The 18,360-nt window shown below is 39.1% G+C and overlaps 2 protein-coding genes across 5 annotated transcripts in view; both read left to right on the top strand.

Annotated features, from left to right (window-relative positions):
• Window positions 1-9,451, top strand: part of LOC112573954 (methyltransferase-like protein 24) — a 35,509-nt gene extending 26,058 nt beyond the window's left edge. The window contains exons 2-8 of one of the 4 annotated variants that reach the window (XM_025254676.1): window positions 2,661-2,786; window positions 4,178-4,286; window positions 5,023-5,117; window positions 6,030-6,158; window positions 7,530-7,604; window positions 7,854-7,992; window positions 8,835-9,451. In XM_025254676.1, the coding sequence (XP_025110461.1) occupies window positions 4,194-4,286; window positions 5,023-5,117; window positions 6,030-6,158; window positions 7,530-7,604; window positions 7,854-7,992; window positions 8,835-9,146 (843 nt within the window). In that variant the 5' untranslated portion in view covers window positions 2,661-2,786; window positions 4,178-4,193 and the 3' untranslated portion in view covers window positions 9,147-9,451. Of the gene's footprint in view, window positions 1-2,350; window positions 2,787-4,177; window positions 4,287-5,022; window positions 5,118-6,029; window positions 6,159-7,529; window positions 7,605-7,853; window positions 7,993-8,834 lie in introns of those variants that run through there. The other 3 variants (XM_025254675.1, XM_025254678.1, XM_025254674.1) reach the window with 3 other exon arrangements.
• A 1,060-nt stretch (window positions 9,452-10,511) lies between these two features.
• Window positions 10,512-18,005, top strand: LOC112573956 (methyltransferase-like protein 24). Its single transcript, XM_025254681.1, has 7 exons — window positions 10,512-10,938; window positions 12,521-12,629; window positions 13,185-13,264; window positions 14,177-14,305; window positions 16,094-16,168; window positions 16,427-16,565; window positions 17,391-18,005. The coding sequence occupies exons 2-7, from the start codon at window positions 12,525-12,527 to the stop codon at window positions 17,697-17,699; spliced, it is 837 nt and encodes a 278-aa protein (XP_025110466.1). The 5' UTR covers window positions 10,512-10,938; window positions 12,521-12,524; the 3' UTR covers window positions 17,700-18,005.
• Window positions 18,006-18,360: the final 355 nt, after the last annotated feature.

The following is an 18,360-nucleotide window of genomic DNA, read 5'->3' on the forward strand; positions in this document are numbered from 1 at the left end:
GTTCCAAATATTTGTTCGGATTCCAAGACAAAATTTTCTCGAATTTCCTGGTCGAATACCGATTTGGTCGAAAACCAAGGCGTTCGAGAACCGAGGTATCACTGTACTTTGTACACTACTAGAATGCTACAGTCGTGAAAGTAGCCAACATGTTGCCAAGCTACAGCTACTTTCTAAAATGTAGCTACGGCTACAAGCTACTTTTTTTTTAATTTGTAGCCGGCTAAGCTACAAGCTACAAAATTTGTAGCCGGCTACAGTAGCTACTCCCCATCCCTGGACGGGTGTCTGAGTGTGAGGGTGAAAGCGGGCGAAGCGAGCCAGCCAGAGGACCCCTTTCCCCTAACACCACCCCTTCACAGACGCGCCCTTCCCGTTCAATCACAGATCCATTTATGTTTTAGTTCTGGTACAGAACAGCCACCCTGCATGCCGACACCTTGGCCATGATGGATTTTTTTCCAAATTTCTTTTTTTGTTTGTTTTGTTTGTTTGGTGGTTTTTGTTTTGTTTTTGTTTTGTTTTTTGTTTTTTGTTTTTTTGTTTGTTTTTTTTTTATCGTTCTTTTGTTGGAGAAGCAACTGGAAAGAATTTCGTTTTCCTTGGATATCTCCTCTAACAAAATTGAATATCAAATACTGGAGCGTGCGGACGTGCGATGCGACTGAGTGGGTGTGTAGGGTGTGTAAAGGTGGAGGCAGGGTGTAAACGAGCGAATAATAGGAGGCATCCGTCTTTTCCCTCTTGCTAACAAAGCAAGAAGCACCGTTAGCCAATCGTTGCGATAGAGCCTTTCGGTCCGAAAGCTATCGCAACGATAGCCTCCCCACTAATGTGGTATGAAGGGACACGCCGATAGAGCTCCACTAGCTTTTGGCGGACATGTAACTCCTTTCATTCGTTTGCGCAACACAACTGACAACACAGTAACGAAAACAATTCAAATAAATAATTTTCAACTAAAAAGAAAGATTACAATATCAAACAGTTATACACATATCTTGAAGTGGTAGCGACATTGTTGTCCCTAGCAGACGACAAGAAGCTGGACCGGTGACACTGTTCCCATCGCTTGCTGCCTGTGATACAGCTGACCAGCGTCGGCGCATTTCACTTCATCACTCGTCCTGGTAGAAGCAGCAACTCACTTTTGCATCACACTTTTTCTTTCGTTCACAAGCCAGACCGCAAGTGCCAGCTGATAGTGATGTACGTTCTTAAAAATCGGGCCTTCCTCCTTCAAACCTGCTGCCTGCGGCTGCTGGAGTACGAGGAAAGGCACCCAAGTGTTCAGTGATTATTTTACTAACAAGGTCTCTAACATTTGACCTTCCGTAGACATTTTGTCGGCGCCTGAAATTATCTCTTGTGATGTTCTCTCGGGATGCTCTTTGACCATGTTTCGGTAGTCTCTGAGGCGATTATTCTAAACCAAGACAAGAACTTGCCAGTTAGATCCAATACCCACATTGACAAACCTTCACTTTGATTGCTGAAATGTTTTCTTTCTGGCCATTAAAAATATTGTAAACGTCACTTTGTCATCAGGCGTTTTCCCATCTTTGTTTAAAACTGCCCTGGTATGGTCACACCTTAAGAAGTCCACGCTTGACTTCTGTTCTCTTTAAGATCACGGAGAAAGAGGCTCTGACACAGCTCTGGGCTTCCAACCATATCATCTCCCAAGATCAGTCGGAGTACATACTTTTTTACAGTAGCAAAACCACTCTCATTAAAGTAACCACTGATATATTATCTGCACTCGACAGTGATAAAGTTTCTGTCTTAACTCTACTGGACCTGTCTGCTGCATTAGAAACTATTGACCACTCTCTGCTCCTTTAATGATTTTACGCTCTCTGCGGAATTTCTGGACCTGCAGAAGCATGGTTCAGCTCCCATTTCACTGATAGGACCCAGACCGTGTTCGTCGTCGGTCTAAAATTTAGGCTTGCTCCACTTTCTTGTCGGGTTCCCCAAAGCTCAATACTCGATCCCATCCAGTTCATTTTCATCTTGCATCGAGTCTCACCATGTCACTCATCAATCATATACTGCTCCACTCCACCTGCTGAGTCTCCCTCTGCTACCAGCATCATAGAAGTCTGTATTAGTGATGTCAAGGGCTAGATGGTAACAAACAAACTTAAACTCAACGATGATTAAACGGAAACCCTCGTATGTTCGAGAAGAAGACATCAATCATCGCTCATCAATCTACCCAAGCACGTCAAGGTGCGTGACATCGCCTTTCATAGTTTAATGGCCATGCCTAGATATTACCTGGTTGCCATACCAACGCGTGCTTTGCTGTAACAAAAGGCTGTGAACTCATTTCGAAAATTGCGTCATTCATGACGTAAAAAAAAAAAAGCAGATATTTTGGATGAATGGATTTAACAAACACAGGAAAACATTTGCCACGCTTTGTGATCAGATGTAATCATCTTGTTTATTTAATATGGAGGAAAACTCTGTTCTACTCGTCCTTTCTACGAACGGCGGATATCCTATAGACTTTTTTCTTGTCTACATACTTTAGCATCGTCTATCTTCTGCTGCTGAAAGCAACGTTTCGGCTGTGGCAAAGTGCTCAGTGCCTATTGGATAGAATTTTACAGTCTAATCAGAAAATAACCGACAGTCCTTCTGTTTAACAGTTTCATGCTCCAGCTCTGCTAGGATTTTTTCTAGCAGCGTTAAACAAGCAATTTTCTCACTGAAGGAAAAGACTCAGAACTTACAGTTCCTTCCTGCAGGACTATGGCGTTCTAAGGACAGATTCTGTAAGTTTCCTTTTTTTTTAATTATTGTATTCTGTGTAAATGTGGGAAAATGCAAATTTTCGTCACAGTATGCAACCACGAGTAAACAGTCCTGTAGTTTCTTTCATTAATTAAACTATTAATGTTTTGATAAATTTGTCCGCATTGAAACTTCTTCCACTACAGTCGAGCTGCGATTATTAATAAACAGGCTAACAATTTAAAATATGGAGTTTCTGTCCATCCACAGTGTGCATACAAATATTCATTGCACACAGTAATATAGCAAACAAAAATACAGACATATCAACAGAAACAGACAGAAATACAAAGCAACACGAGAAAATCACGAAATGGTAGTTTATAAAAACGCAATATCTCGTTGCGTTAAACAAGATCACAAAATAGAAACAAAGATGTAGAAGGAAGAACAATGCGAGGACTCGCTGCGTTTCGGTGTGGCGTTCCGAAATAGTGTTTGGGATGAGATCGTGCTGCACACAGGGCGCATGCGCAGGGGTCACAGGTAAAGCATTATATACAGTCCTGCTGCAAACCAGGAGAGAAAGAAACCTCAGCAGAAGCACACGTAAACATGAAAGTCCAATACTTTTAACCAAATTGAAGCATGATCACAAAACACAAACAAAATCAAGGAAAGCCGAGCCTCTCAGGCGAAGGGACAGAACTCTCAATAAAACATCAATGAATGCTTAATGTTGAAAGAATCTACTTCGCCATTTATAGACCTATCATAAACTTTAATTTAAAAAAAAATGAACGTGACAAGTAAATATTAGGCGTGGCTTTATCTACAGAAGTAACAGAATTTGTTTGGCTTATTTACTCAAAACTCAACCCTAAGCCCACAGACGACTGACTTTTCACGCTCACCATTATTTTTCCTTCCATCATGTAGCCTCTCCCTTTAGTACCCTGACCTTCTAGGGCACGATTTACTCGAGAACTGTTTCCTTTGGTCTTAGTCTGCTATCAACTAAAATATTTAGCAAAACGTCTGTCAAAGTCGCGTTTCATGCCTAGTTTATCAGGCCAGAGGAAATATGTACACACACTTCAAAATCTATGTCAATTCATAACTTTTTGAATCTTATTCAGGTCTGGAAATAGTTGCCAAAATTAAAACTTTCCCAATCAAGAAGTTAGGTTTCATGTAAGGGAGGTAGCAGTAAAGTGTTCATTAATTTTAAAATAAGGTTTTGTGCGTAGTTAGTAATGTGAATTTGATCAAGATTTATCAGAAAACTGAAGAGAACTCGTTGTCCTCCGGTGAGAGAAAGAGCGTGCAGATGTGTGTGTATGAGGGAGAGAGGGAGAATAAGGCGAGCTCGCGACTGTGTCATCAAGTAGTGGTCAAATACGATCACACTGTTGTTTATTCTTTATTTCAGGACCAAGCAAGTGAGAATGCCAGATAAAAAGACCTTCTTTATATTGGTGTTCACTGTTGCATTCTTCATTTCCTGGTTTCAGTATATGCACAAGCACGTCATCCCAAAGGTATCTAGTTTATTTATTCTTTCTTATCTGACGAGACAGATCCGGAGATATCTTTGCTTTACCACGTACTGAAACTTGCATATTCCTGTTACCAAGAAAACAACAAAATAATCGGACTTTCAGCCAGTAGCCAGCAAAGGAAAGAAAGCCAATCCTTATTCACATCAACCCTTTAGCCACATGTAAAACATCTAAATGTGCACTAAGACACATCTCTACTATGAGAACAGTTCAACAGTGTGTTGGTCTACAGACCTATTCTCTCACTTCTTAAGCTTCTTCTGGTTACATGATTAACTTAGTATCTCTATATCTTCTCTGTGTGTCTATAGGAGTTTATGTTTTGTGTGTTATATTGTTCGATCGTTGCTCATAGTCGTCGTCATCAACATCCATCAATCTTCATCAACATCAATCACCATCATCATCATCATCATCATCATCACTTTGTAATTGCGATGACAGAGGTAAGTCGTGACGATGTAAGGGAGATCTTTCTAGTGTCTTTTCGTTGTCTTTCTGATCGTTTTTCTTTTTGGAAGATAGATATTTAGTGTGTTGAGGGTCCTTGCTATCTTCAATCACATCCAGGCACTAGATGCTCTAGTCAATCATGTGACTGATTGAGTCTGAAGCTGTCACTGACTTACGAAGTTAGGTAGTGTCGTGTGACAGCCTGTGATCGCTGATCTTTATGAGATGATGCGAGCCTTCGAGACATTTCTGTTGCCTATAGGTATTGACGTACCGTTCATCTTTACGTCCTTATCTTCCCACCAAGGAGATCATTAGGAACATGAAAGACGCTGAATTGGAGGAACTGTACTACACGTGAGTTGTCAGACCACTGACTTTAAATTAATTTTCAGCTTGAGCCTCTAGAAACCTGCATTCAGATTTCCGGACTTCATTATAAAGCTTAGACAGATTGCACCCTGCACACAAAGAAACTAGCAACAGATATCAGGATTGTAAATAAATATGTTTACGTTGTTGAGGCTATAGACAATGAAATAGTATGGACTATATCTTAATACAGACACAACTGAGACAAACGTGATGTCATGAGTTTGAACTGTGCACGGTATTGTTTGTAGTATATATCTCGAAACGAACTGAATGCTTTCCCAACGCGGTTGTATCGGACGCCAAGAAGAAAATGTTCTTTAATTTTTTCTTTGTAGCTATACAATGCACTTTATAATTATATAATGTAGAGCATTCTATATTTATACCATTCAATTCTATAAGTATGGATTGCATTCTCTAGCTATACATTTCATTCTATAATTATAGAATACATTTTACCGCTAGAGAGAGAAAAAATCGGTAAAAACTCGAGTATTTCATTGATATTACACTCAGAAGTTACAATCCAAGTCATTTAATATACGTGTAAAATATCTTGTATAGCTAGAAAGAGAACATTAGAGAAAAGTCCCCTCTTGGCGACCCATACTACTGGGCGTCGCAGGAATAAGAATGAAGGGTATGCTAGATGAGAAACGTTTTTTTTTTCCAATTACTCATTTTACTTGGAAATGATACCAGGATTGGTGAAGCGTGTTCACATAGTCGACAGTGTGGGACAGTTAAGGTTTTTAAGGTGAACATATAGGTAAAGAATTTCATTTTGTTTGCAAAGCCAATAATATTACTACTGTTTACGTTCCTAATAAACAAAACGTGGACAGAGTCTAACAGGGTATAATTGAATGATTTTTGTCTTATTTCCCATACCAGCTACGTGGTAAACGTAGACGTGTTATGCACCAACAGGATTCGTCTGGGTAACACTGGCGACGGCGGTTGGGATGTCTGTGACGACATAGAGCACCGTCCCCAATCACCATGTTTGGTGTATTCGTTCGGGTGAGAGTCAACATCGTGTCTGTTTGTGCAAGCACTTCTTTCGATCACAAGTTAGAAACACATCGGGCATTCCATGGGCTCGTCATATGCACTGAATGAAAGAATATAAAAAGACTTGTGTTTTTGTCTGTGTCACAGTTAAGCGTCTCCTTTCCAAAATATTCGTCTGTATATTGTTAAGAGGAAATGTGAAGGAAATATATGTCGGTATCCTGGACTTCTGAATGTTTTTCTCCCTAAAAAGTACCAATCATCAATTCCTTCCACAAACAGCTGGTCAAAGTAATGATAAAAGTCCGTATCCTGTCCATGAACATCATCTGCATTCAAGACCATTCAACCAGACTTGCTAATACGTCTCCTAGCACTAAACGTCAACATATTTCGGTGTCCGTGACCCTGTATTTGAAGCAGTGTACCGCAGCCTGATCGAAAGCACTCTCTGATTTAACCTGTCAGTGTGCTTCAGTGTTCTATCAATCAAAGATAAGGCTTGCTTGATGAAGGTGGTCAAGATTGCCAGCAAGATCATTTGCCTTGCAAGAGGACCTATACATTAGGTCCAGAGGTTAAAAGCTGTCGGTATTATCACAGATCCCTCTAACCCACTCCATCACCAGTTTCGAATGCTACCATCTGGTCGTAGATGGAAACAACTGGTCACCAAGAAGAGTGCTTTGGCCAGTTCCTTTATACCAGGTGCAAAATCACTCATGAACAGGACATGTACCGTGCGCACACCTGTGATATTTATTGCTAGGAGGTGGTAGGGGGTTGAGTGTAGTAATTGTGTGTGGGTGTGTCTGATGCGACTAATTGTTTATTTCTTTGCTTAATTTGTTTAACTCATGAGCTCTCAACAAAGGAAAATATCTCTCTCTCTCTCTCATTTACAGAAATAGATAATAAAGAGGTATTGTATCAAGTCTACAGTTTAATAGTAGCATAATAAAATTTCACGTATGAGGTGTAATACAGTAGTAGGCTTTATATTATCATGTAGTCCTATAGTAGCATTATAAAGTATCGAGTATGCATTCATGCTGTACTGTTTCTTTCAATTCTCAAACTCTAACATGTCTAGTACACACTGGCAAACATTATCTGTATCCCACAGTGTTGATATGCTTTAGTATGGAAGACTTCAAAAAAAAAAAAAGTTGGAAAATGAGGTTCGTAAAGTCCATTTTGTTCTAGTGTGAGATTGATAACATGGTCCCTATACTAAACTGTTCCAAATCAGAAGGCAAAAATGTATAAACATGCTCAAATGAAAACATGCGCACTGTTTAACATGATTTAAATTATACTGTTTTTTGTGATCTACAATGTGCAAAGTTTGTCAAATTATTAGACGATTTTGTTATCCAGGATCAACCACGACTTCAGTTTTGACGATGCGGTCAGCGATAAATACGGGTGCGAGGTTCACTCCTTCGACCCGAGGTGTGTTTTCAGATATTCTGTTTCAAGCTCGTAGTTGTATGTTCTCTTGCCTGACAAATGAAAGCCAGGAACAATGTGTTGGAAACTTTATTTCTAAATAGCACACCACCATACTAAGGATCACACACACACAGAGAACGGACAGATAAATAAGCAGAGCTACTTAGGAGAAAACAAAAGTATGTAAAAGAAAGATACATTTTTGCTGAATTATTGCCTGAAAGAGTATTTCAATACGTTTTGTTGAAGCATGGGACAAAATGATCACAAGCACTCAGACCGGGTGTTTTTCCATAATCTTGGGATAAGCGACCAAGACTTCGTCAACGACAAAGCCTGGACAATGAGAACACTGACGTCTATCAAGAAGCAGCTAAACCACACTAAGGTGGGCTAAAGAAGGAATTTTTAATCCTATTTTGTCCAGGCCGGTTGAGTATTTATTATTACTTGTTAAAAACAATTATTATTCAAATTGTCCATTTTGTAAAAAAAAAACAAACAAACAAAAACCCCAAAAACAAAATTGGTTGGTTTGCATTTGTGTTTGTGTGTTTAAATGTCTCCCTAAAGTATTCTATTTTGAAGACATTTTTTTTAATTATTATTTAAAGAAGGTTATGTGCGTGTGTGGAATATACTATAATTGTGGGGTTTTTTGTTCTCTTCATTTTTCTTTTTGCCGATATCGTCGTTGGAGAGGAAATTATCACAAAATCAAGTGCGATCTTTTGATTCGGCGATCTTGTGTAACCATCCAAACATTCTACATTAAGTACAGACCACAGAGTTGGTTGATTTTCACCATCTTCCCCAAAATATAACTTTCGATTAAGGATGGCCTGTATTTTTGTTTATAAACGCCACTAATGCGGACGCACATGTGAAGAATAGAACGACAAAATCAAAGAGGAAACGATAGTGAATGTAGGTTTAGCAGACGATATTATATCAGATATTTCTTATTTACTCTAGGACAGATTTGTTTATTTGACGTTCTTCAACAATTGGCTACAAAAACCCACGGTAGAACATAATCATTATTGAGTATTAGTAAGTATTCTTACTTTATTTACAGATTTTTTTATTGTACACCTCCACACACATTGTTATCTAACTGTCCCCATTCAATGTTTTCAGTATGTTTGACACTTTACCACACACTTCATATTAATTAAGAACTCATCAATAGACTTATTTTCTCTTTTTCGATCGTACTGTTCTTTTCAGATCAATATCCTCAAAATGGACATCGAGCTAGACGAGTTTAAGGCCCTGCCGAACATCATCGCGTCAGACGAGCTGAAGGATGTCGATCAGCTGCTCTTTGAAATCCACTACAATTCTCACAATGACCAGGCGACGATCATAGACTTAATGGCGCGAGGTCTGGAACTGCTGCGTGACCTGCGGAACCTTGGCTTCTATGTCTTTTACTCTCACCCGAACCAGTATAATTATATTACGAGTAAGATATCTGGACTTCGACGTACGACCTGTAACGAACTGCACATGCTGAATGTTAATCAAAACAGAAAGTAGTGTCAGGAAAGTATTTGGTAAATACTCTTGGGGAAAGTAGGCAGGAAAGCGTATAGGAATCAAATAATTGATGGGAAGCATTTGTATTTGTGTGCAGTAATGCGTACAGGCACAGAACATGTACATATCTTTGCACATACACATGATAATGGGACGATCGCACTTCTAACAACCGAAACCACTATTGCTTTTACTGTAGTCGAGTTTGTCAACGTCTGTTTTTCTCAGGACTACACTTAATTTTAGCAGTTAAAGACTTCTTTATTGCTTTTGATTTTCATGTAATAAAGTTGCTTAATCTGAAATATCATGGTTTGACAGACTATTTTTATGGTATCTATGACGATTCTAACAGCTGGAGTGGAGCGCAGTTTTGTTATCTCGAGGGAAAAGAGGGAAGCCTCCTACTGTTTGCTCGTTTACACCCTGCCTCCACCCTTTACACACCCACTCAGTCGCATCGCACGTCCGCACGCTCCAGTACAGATAACTCCTTTCATTCGTGTGTGCAACACAACAACTGACAACACAGTAACGAAAACAATTCAAATAAATATTATTCAACTAAAAAGATAGAACACAATATCAAACAGTTATACACATATCTTTAAGTGGCTTTCACTAACAATAAGTGTTGTTTACATATGTACATACGCTCAGACACAGGATTTCGTACTTTGACAAACGTTCGCCGCTCTCTGAAATCTTTCTTTCATGTTCACGTGACGTGGCCAGTTGACAGAGGAATAAGTTCCACTCGGCTACCCGCCCTTGATGATTCGTAGAAGGACAGCGAGCAAGTCGATCGTGGGGTACCACTGTCACCGCTCTTGACCCTCTGCTGGCATCCGTCATCGCTTGCTGCTGCCTCATATCAAATGGTCCAAGCAATGAACGACAGCGGCGATAACCGGATTGTTATCCCTAGCAGACGACAAGAAGCTGGGCCGGTTGCACTGTTCCCATCGCTTGCTGCCTGTGATACAGTTGACCAGCGTCGGCGGAATTTCTGGACCTGCAGTAGAGTGGTTCAACTCCTATCTCACTGATAGGACCCAGACCGTGTTCGTCGTCGGTCTAACATTTAGCCTTGCTCCACTTTCTTGTCGCGTTCCTGTGCTCCCTCTCTCATCCGCCGACGACTCTTCTCTCGTTTCGTCTCAGCTCTGCCCTTATATATCTCTGGGAGGGGTAAATCATCGCTCATCAATCTACCCAAGCACGTCAAGGTGCGTGACACTAACATCGCCTTTCGTAGTTTAGTGGCCATACCTAGATATTATCTGGTTGCCATACCAACGGGTGCTTTGCTGTAACAAAAGCATGTGAACTCATTTCGTAAATTGCGTCATTCATGACGTAAAAAAAAAATTAGCAGATATTTTGGATGAATGGATTTAACAAACACAGGAAAACATTTGCCACGCTTTGTGATCAGATGTAATCATCTTGTTTATTTAATATGGAGGAAAACTCTGTTCTACTCGTCATTTCTACGAACGGCGGATATCCTATAGACTTTTTTCTTGTCTACATACTTTAGCATCGTCTATCTTCTGCTGCTGAAAGCAACGTTTCGGCTGTGGCAAAGTGCTCAGTGCCTATTGGATAGAATTTTACAGTCTAATCAGAAAATAACCGACAGGGAAGTCCATCTGTTCAACAGTTTCATGCTCCAGCTCTGCTAGGATTTTTTCTATCAGCGTTAAACAAGCAATTTTCTCACTGAAGGAAAAGACTCAGAACTTACAGTTCCTTCCTGCAGGACTATGGCGTTCTAAGGACAGATTCTGTAAGTTTCCTTTTTTTAAACTATTGTATTCGGTATAAATGTGGGAAAATGCAAATTTTTGTCACAGTATGCAACCACGAGTAAGCAGTCCTGTAGTTTCTTCCATTACACTATAAATGTTTTTTATAAATTTGTCCGCATTGAAACTTCTTCCACTACAGTCGAGCTGCGATTATTAATAAACAGGCTAACAATTTAAACTATGGAGTTTCTGTCCATCCACAGTGTGCATACAAATATTCATTGCACACAGTAATATAGCAAACAAAAATACCGACATATCAACAGAAACAGACAGAAATCAAATCAAATCAAAATCAAATCAAAACAAACTTAATTGTCTGTCGAGGATACCCAGGACAGAAATTTTTCTTCGCTCACAAGGGCAGGCATACATACTCAACATTTAACACACAGTTAGGAGTAAAGATACAAGTAGTTTGGATCTCCGTCAAATATGAAATTCCAATACTTAAAATTTCTGTGTATATATAGATATATAAATACAAAGCAACACGAGAAAATCACGAAATGGTAATTTATAAGAACGCAATATCTCGTTGCGTTAAACAAGATCACAAAATAGTAACAAAGATGTAGAAGGAAGAACAATGCGAGGACTCGCTGCGTTTCGTGTGGCGATCCGAAATAGTGTTTGGGATGAGATCGTGCTGCACACAGGGCGCATGCGCAGGGGTCACAGGTAAAGCATTATATACAGTCCTGCTGCAAACCAGAAGAGGAAGAAAACTCAACACAAGCACACGTAAACATGAAAGTCCAATACTTTTAACCAAATTGAATCATGATCACAAAACACAAACAAAATCAAGGAAAGCCGAGCCCCTCAGGCGAAGGGACAGAACTCGCAATAAAACATCAATGAATGCTTAATGTTGAAAGAATCTACTTCGCCATTTTTAGACCTATCATAAACTTTAATTAAAAAAAATAAATAAACGTGACAAGTAAACATTAGGCGTGGCTTTATCTACAGAAGTAACATAATTTGTTTGGCTTATTTACTCCAAACTCAACCTAAGCCCACAGACGACTGACTTTTCACGCTCACGATTATTTTTCCTTCCATCATGTAGCCTCTCCCTTAGTACCCTGACCTTCTAGGGCACGCTTTACTCGAGAACTGTTTCCTTTGGTCTTAGTCTGCTATCAACTAAAGTATTTAGCAAAACGTCTGTGAAAGTCGCGTTTCATGCCTAGTTTATCAGGCTAAAGGAAATATTTTCACACACTTCAAAATCTATGTCAATTCATAACATTTTGCATCTTTTTCAGGTCAGGAAATAGTTAAGCAAAAATTAAAACCTTTCCAAATAATAAAAATAGGTTTCATGTAAGGTAGATAACAATAAAGTGTTCATTAATTTTAAAAAAAGGTTTTGTGCGTAGTTAGTAATGGGAATATGATCAAGATTTATCAGAAAACTCGTTATTCTCGGGTGAGAGAAAGAGTGTGCAGATGTGTGTGTATGAGGGAGAGAGGGAGAATGAGGCGAGCTCGCGACTGTGTCATCAAGTAGTTGTCAAATATGATCGCACTGGTGTTTATTCTTTATTTCAGGACCATGCACGTGAGAATGTCAGTTAAAAAGACCTTCTTTATATTGGTGTGCACTGTCGCATTCTTCATTTCCTGGTTTCTGTATGTGCACAAGCACGTCATCCCAAAGGTATCTAGTTTGTTTATTCTTTCTTATCTGACGAGACAGAATCCCTATTCACATCAACCCATTAGCCACATGTGAAACATCTAAATGTGCACTAAGACACATCTCTACTATGAGAACAGTGTGTTGGTCTACAGACCTATTCTCTCACTTCTTAAGCTTCTTCTGGTTACATGATTAACTTAGTATCTCTATATCTTCTCTGTGTGTTTATAGGAGTTTATGTTTTGTGTGTTATATTATTCTATCGTTGCTCATAGTCGTCGTCATCAACATCCATCAATCTTCATCAACATCAATCACCTTCTCTCTAGTGTCTTTTCGTTGTCTTTCTGATCGCTTTTCTTTTTGGAAGAGTGATATTTAGTGTGTTGAGGGTCCTTGCTATCTTCAATCACATCCAGGCACTAGATGCTCTAGTCAGTCATGTGACTGATTGAGTCTGAAGCTGTCACTGACTTACGAAGTTAGGTAGTGTCGTGTGACAGCCTGTGATTCAAATCGTCGCTGATCTTTTTGAGATGATGCGAGCCTCCCATTCTTTTCTGTTGCCTATAGGTATCTGCACCTCCTTCTCTTCCTACCAAGGAGACCATTAGTAACATGACAAATGCTGAATTGGAGGAACTGTACTACACGTGAGTTGTCAGACCACTGACTTTAAATTAATTTTCAGCTTGAACCTCTAGAAACCTGCATTCAGAATTCCGGACTTCATTATAAAGCTTAGACAGATTACACCCTGCACACAAAGAAACTAGCAATAGATATCAGGATTGTAAATAAATATGTTTACTTTGTTGAGACTATAGACAATGGAATAGTATGGACTGTATCTTAACAGACACAACTGAGACAAACGTGACGTCATGAGTTTGAACTGTGCATGGTATTGTTTGTAGTATATATCTGGAAAAGAACTGAATGCTTTCCCAACGCAGTTGTATCGGACACCAAGAGGGAAATGTTCTTTAATTTTTTTTTCTTTATAGCTACACAATGCACTTTATTACTATATAAGGTAAGGCATTCTATATTTATACCATCCAATTCTATAAGTATAGATTGCATTCACTAGCTATACATTTCATTCTATAATTATAGAATACATTTTACCGCTACAGAGGGGAAAAAATCGGAAAAAACTCAAGTATTTCATTGATATTACACTCAGAAGCTCCTATCCAAGTCATTTAATATGCGTGTAAAATATCTTGTGTAGCTAGAAAGAGAACATTAGAGAAAAGTCCCCTCTTTGCGACCAGTACTACTGGGCGTCGCAGGAATAAGAATGAAGGGTATGCTACATGTGAAATGTTTTTATTCCAATAACTCATTTTACTTGGAAATGATACCAGGATTGGTGAAGCGTGTTCACATAGTCGACAGTGTGGGACAGTTAAGGTTTTTCAGGTGAACATCTAGGTAAAGAATTTTATTTTGTTTGCAAAGCCAATAATATTTCTACTGTTTACGTTCCTAATAAACAAAACGTGGACAGAGTCTAACAGAGTATAATTCAATGATTTTTGTCTTATTTCCCATACCAGCTACGTGGGAAACGTAGACGTGTTATGCACCAACAGGATTCGTCTGGGTAACCCTGACCGCGGCGGTTGGGATGTCTGTGACGACATAGAGCACCGTCCCCAATCACCATGTTTGGTGTATTCGTTTGGGTGAGAGTCAACATCGTGTCTGTTTGTGCAAGCACTTCTTTCGATCACAAGTTAGAAACACATCGGGCATTCTATGGACTCAGCATATGTACTGAGTGAAAGTATATAAGAAGACTTGTGTTCGTTTCTTTGTTACAGTTAAGCGTCACCTTTCCAAAATATTCGTCTGTATGTGTAGGTTTCTAACTTTGTTAAGGGGAATTGTGAAGGAAGTATCCTGGACTTCTGAATGTTTTTCTCCGTAAAAAATAATTATCATTAAATTGTTAGTCAAAGTAATGATAAAAATACGTATCCTGTCCATGAACATCATCTGCATTCAAGACCATTCAACCCAACTTGCTAGTACGTCTCCTAGCATTAAACGTCAACATATCACTAGTGCTCTGGATGAGGGAATTTGTCCGAAACGGGCTTGGGGGCACACTCTCGAACAGCGACCATCATTACAGAAGCACCATAAGGGTTTGTTTTATCCCCAGTACTTTTTTGTCTACACCATTGAAGTCCGGACAGATCTTTCCAATTAAGCTCTGAAGAAGAAGTTTGCAGATGACATGGCGTTGGACGCTCGGCTCAATCGCAATACAACACTAGCAAGCTATTTTCTTCAAATATGGAAACTACATTCAGGGTTTGACGTAAGCTCTTCTTGTGCTCAATGTCTCTAAGACTAAAGAACTGGTGCCAGGTAGGACGAAACACAAAACTGTCTATACATTCTTGGTTATTGGCAATGAGAAGGTAGAAAAAAGAGTCAAGTTTGAAGTACCTTGGCATAGTCCTTGACAACAAACTTTTCTTCCACGAAAACACTCACATCATTTCCAGGAAAGCACCACACCACCTGTACCTGCTTAGAAAAATAAGGAATTTCGGTGTCCGTGACCCTGTATTTGAAGCAGTGTACCGCAGCCTGATCGAAAGCACTCTCTGATTTAACCTGTCAGTGTGCTTCAGTGTTCTATCAATCAAAGATAAGGCTTGCTTGATGAAGGTGGTCAAGATTGCCAGCAAGATCATTTGCCTTGCAAGAGGTTAAAAGCTGTCGGTATTATCACAGATCCCTCTAACCCACTGCATCACTAGTTTCAAATGCTACCATCTGGTCGTAGATGGAAACAACTGGTCACCAAGAAGAGTGCTTTGGCCAGTTCCTTTATACCAGGTGCAAAATCACTCATGAACAGGACATGTACCGTGCGCACACCTGTGATAATTATTGCTAGGAGGTCGTAGTGGGTTGAGTGTAGTAACTGTGTGGGTGTGTCTGATGCGACTAATTGTTTATTTCTTTGCTTAATTTGTTTAAGTCATGTGCTCTCAACAAAGGAAAATATGTCTCTCTCTCTCTCTCATTTACAGAAATAGATAATAAAGAGGTATTTTATCAAGTATACAGTTTAATAGTAGCATAATAAAATTTCACGTATGAGGTGTAATACAGTAGTAGGCTCTATATTATCATGTAGTCCTATAGTAGCATTATAAAGTACCGAGTATGCATTCATGCTGTACTGTTTCTTTGAAATTCTCACACTCTAACATGTCTAGTACACACTGGCAAACATTATCTGTATCCCACAGTTCGTTAAGTCCATTTTGTTCTAGTGTGAGATTGATAACATGGTCCGTATACTAAACTGTTCCAAATCAGAAGGCAAAAATGTATAAAGAACATGCTAAACTGAAAATATGCGCACTGTTTAACATGATTTAAGATATACTGTGCATTGTGATCTACAGTGTGCGAAGCTTAAACAATTTTGAGACGATTTTGTTATCCAGGATCAACCACGACTTCAGTTTTGACGATGCGGTCAGCGATAAATACCGGTGCGAGGTTCACTCTTTCGACCCGAGGTGTGTTTTCAGATATTTTATTTCAAGCTCGTAGTTGTATGTTCACTTGCCTGACAAATGAAAGTCAGGAACAATGTGTTGGAAACTTTATTTCTAAATAGCACACCACCATACTAAGCATCACACACACATACACACACACAGAACGGACAGATAAATAACCAGAGCTACTTAGGAGAAAACAAAAGAATGTAAAAGAAAAAAACATTTTTTCCTAAATTATTGCCTGAAAGTGTATTTCAATACGTTTTGTTGAAGCATGGGACAAAATGATCACAAGCACTCAGACCGGGTGTTTTTCCATAATCTTGGGATAAGCAACCGAGACTTCGTCAACGACAAAGCCTGGACAATGAGAACACTGACGTCTATCAAGAAGCAGCTACACCACACTAAGGTGGGCTAAAGAAGGAATTTTTAATCCTATTTTGTCCAGGCTGGTTGAGTATTTATTATTACTTGTTAAAAACAATTATTATTCAAATTGTGCATTTTGTGAAAAAAAAAACTGGTTGATTTGCATTTGTGTTCGTGTGTTTAAATGTCTCCCTAAAGTATTCTATTTTGAAGACATTTTTTTATTTAACGAAAGGTTATGTGCGTGTGTGGATTATACTATAATTGTGGGGTTTTTTTTTCTTAATTTTTCTTTTTGCCGATATCGTCGTTGGAGAGGAAATTATCACAAAACCATGTACGATCTGTTGATTCGGTGATCTTGTGTAACCATCCAAACATTCTACATTAAGTACAGACTACAGAGTTCGTTGATTTTCGCCATCTTCCCCAAAATATAACTTTCGATTAAGGATGGCCTGTATTTTTGTTGATAAACGCCAATAGTGCGGAAGCACATGTTAAGAATAGAACGACAAAATCAAAGAGGAAACGATAGTGAATGTAGGTTTAGCAGACGATAATATATCAGACATTTCTTATTTACTCTAGGACAGATTTGTTTATTTGACGTTCTTTAACAATTGGATACAAAAACCCGCGGTAGAACATAATCCTTATTGAGTATTAGTAAGTATTCTTACTTTATTTATAGATGTTGTTATTGTACACCTCCACACACATTGTTATCTAATTGTCCCCATTCAATGTTTTCAGTATGTTTGACACTTTACCACACACTTCATATTAATTAAGAACTTATCAGTAGACTTTTTTTCTCTTTTTCAATCGTACTGTGTGTTTGTTTTTGTTTTGTTTTTTTTAGATCAATATCCTCAAAATGGACATCGAGCATGACGAGTTTAAGGCCCTGCCGAACATCATTGCGTCAGACGAGCTGAAGGATGTCGATCAGCTGCTCTTTGAAATCCACTACCATTGTTCCGATGTCCAGACGACGATCATAGAAATGGCGCGAGGTCTGGAACTGCTCCGTGACCTGCGGAACCTTGGCTTCTATGTCTTTCACTCTCACCCGAACCAGTATAATTATATTACGAGTCAGATATCTGGACGTCGACGTACGACCTGTAACGAACTGTACTTGCTGAATGTTAACCGAAACAGAAAGTAGTGTCAGGAAAGTATTTGGTAAATACTCTTGGGGAAAGAAGGCAGGAACGTGTATAGGAATCAAATAATTGATGGGAAGCATTTGTATTTGTGTGCAGTAATGCGTACAGGCACAGAACATGTACATATCTTTGCACATACACATGATAATGGGACGATCGCACTTCTAACAACCGAAACCTTTATTGCTTTTACTGTAGTCGAGTTTGTCAACGTCTGTTTTCCTCAGGACTACACTTAATTTTAGCAGTTAAAGACTTCTTTATTGCGTTTGCTTTTCACCTAATAAAAGTTCTTTAATCTGAAATATCATGATTTGACAGACTATTTTTATGGTATCTATGACGATTCTAACAGCTGGATTGGAGCGCAGCTTTGTTAGCCCGAGGGAAAAGAGGGATGCCTCCTACTGTTAGTTCATTTACACCCTGCCTCCACCCTTTACACACCCACTCAGTCGCATCGCACGTCCGCACGCTCCAGGACAGATAACTCCTTTCATTCGCAACACAACAACTGACAACACATAGTAACGAAAACAATTCCAATAAATATTATTCAACTAAAAAGAAAGAACACAAAATCAAACAGTTATACACATATCTTTAAGTGGCAGTGACTAACAATAAGTGTTGTTTACATATGTACATACGCTCAAACAC

This window comes from Pomacea canaliculata, linkage group LG10 (genome assembly GCF_003073045.1).
Source record: "Pomacea canaliculata isolate SZHN2017 linkage group LG10, ASM307304v1, whole genome shotgun sequence".
Classification (NCBI taxonomy): domain Eukaryota; kingdom Metazoa; phylum Mollusca; class Gastropoda; order Architaenioglossa; family Ampullariidae; genus Pomacea; species Pomacea canaliculata.

Excerpts from the sequence above, each read along its gene's own strand:
- LOC112573956 (XM_025254681.1), top strand. The coding sequence starts at position 12,525 with ATGCACGTGAGAATGTCAGTTAAAAAGACCTTCTTTATATTGGTGTGC. Across the intron at positions 13,265-14,176 it reads TTGGAGGAACTGTACTACAC|CTACGTGGGAAACGTAGACG; the intron begins GTGAGTTGTCAG and ends TTCCCATACCAG. Across the intron at positions 14,306-16,093 it reads TGTTTGGTGTATTCGTTTGG|GATCAACCACGACTTCAGTT; the intron begins GTGAGAGTCAAC and ends TTTGTTATCCAG.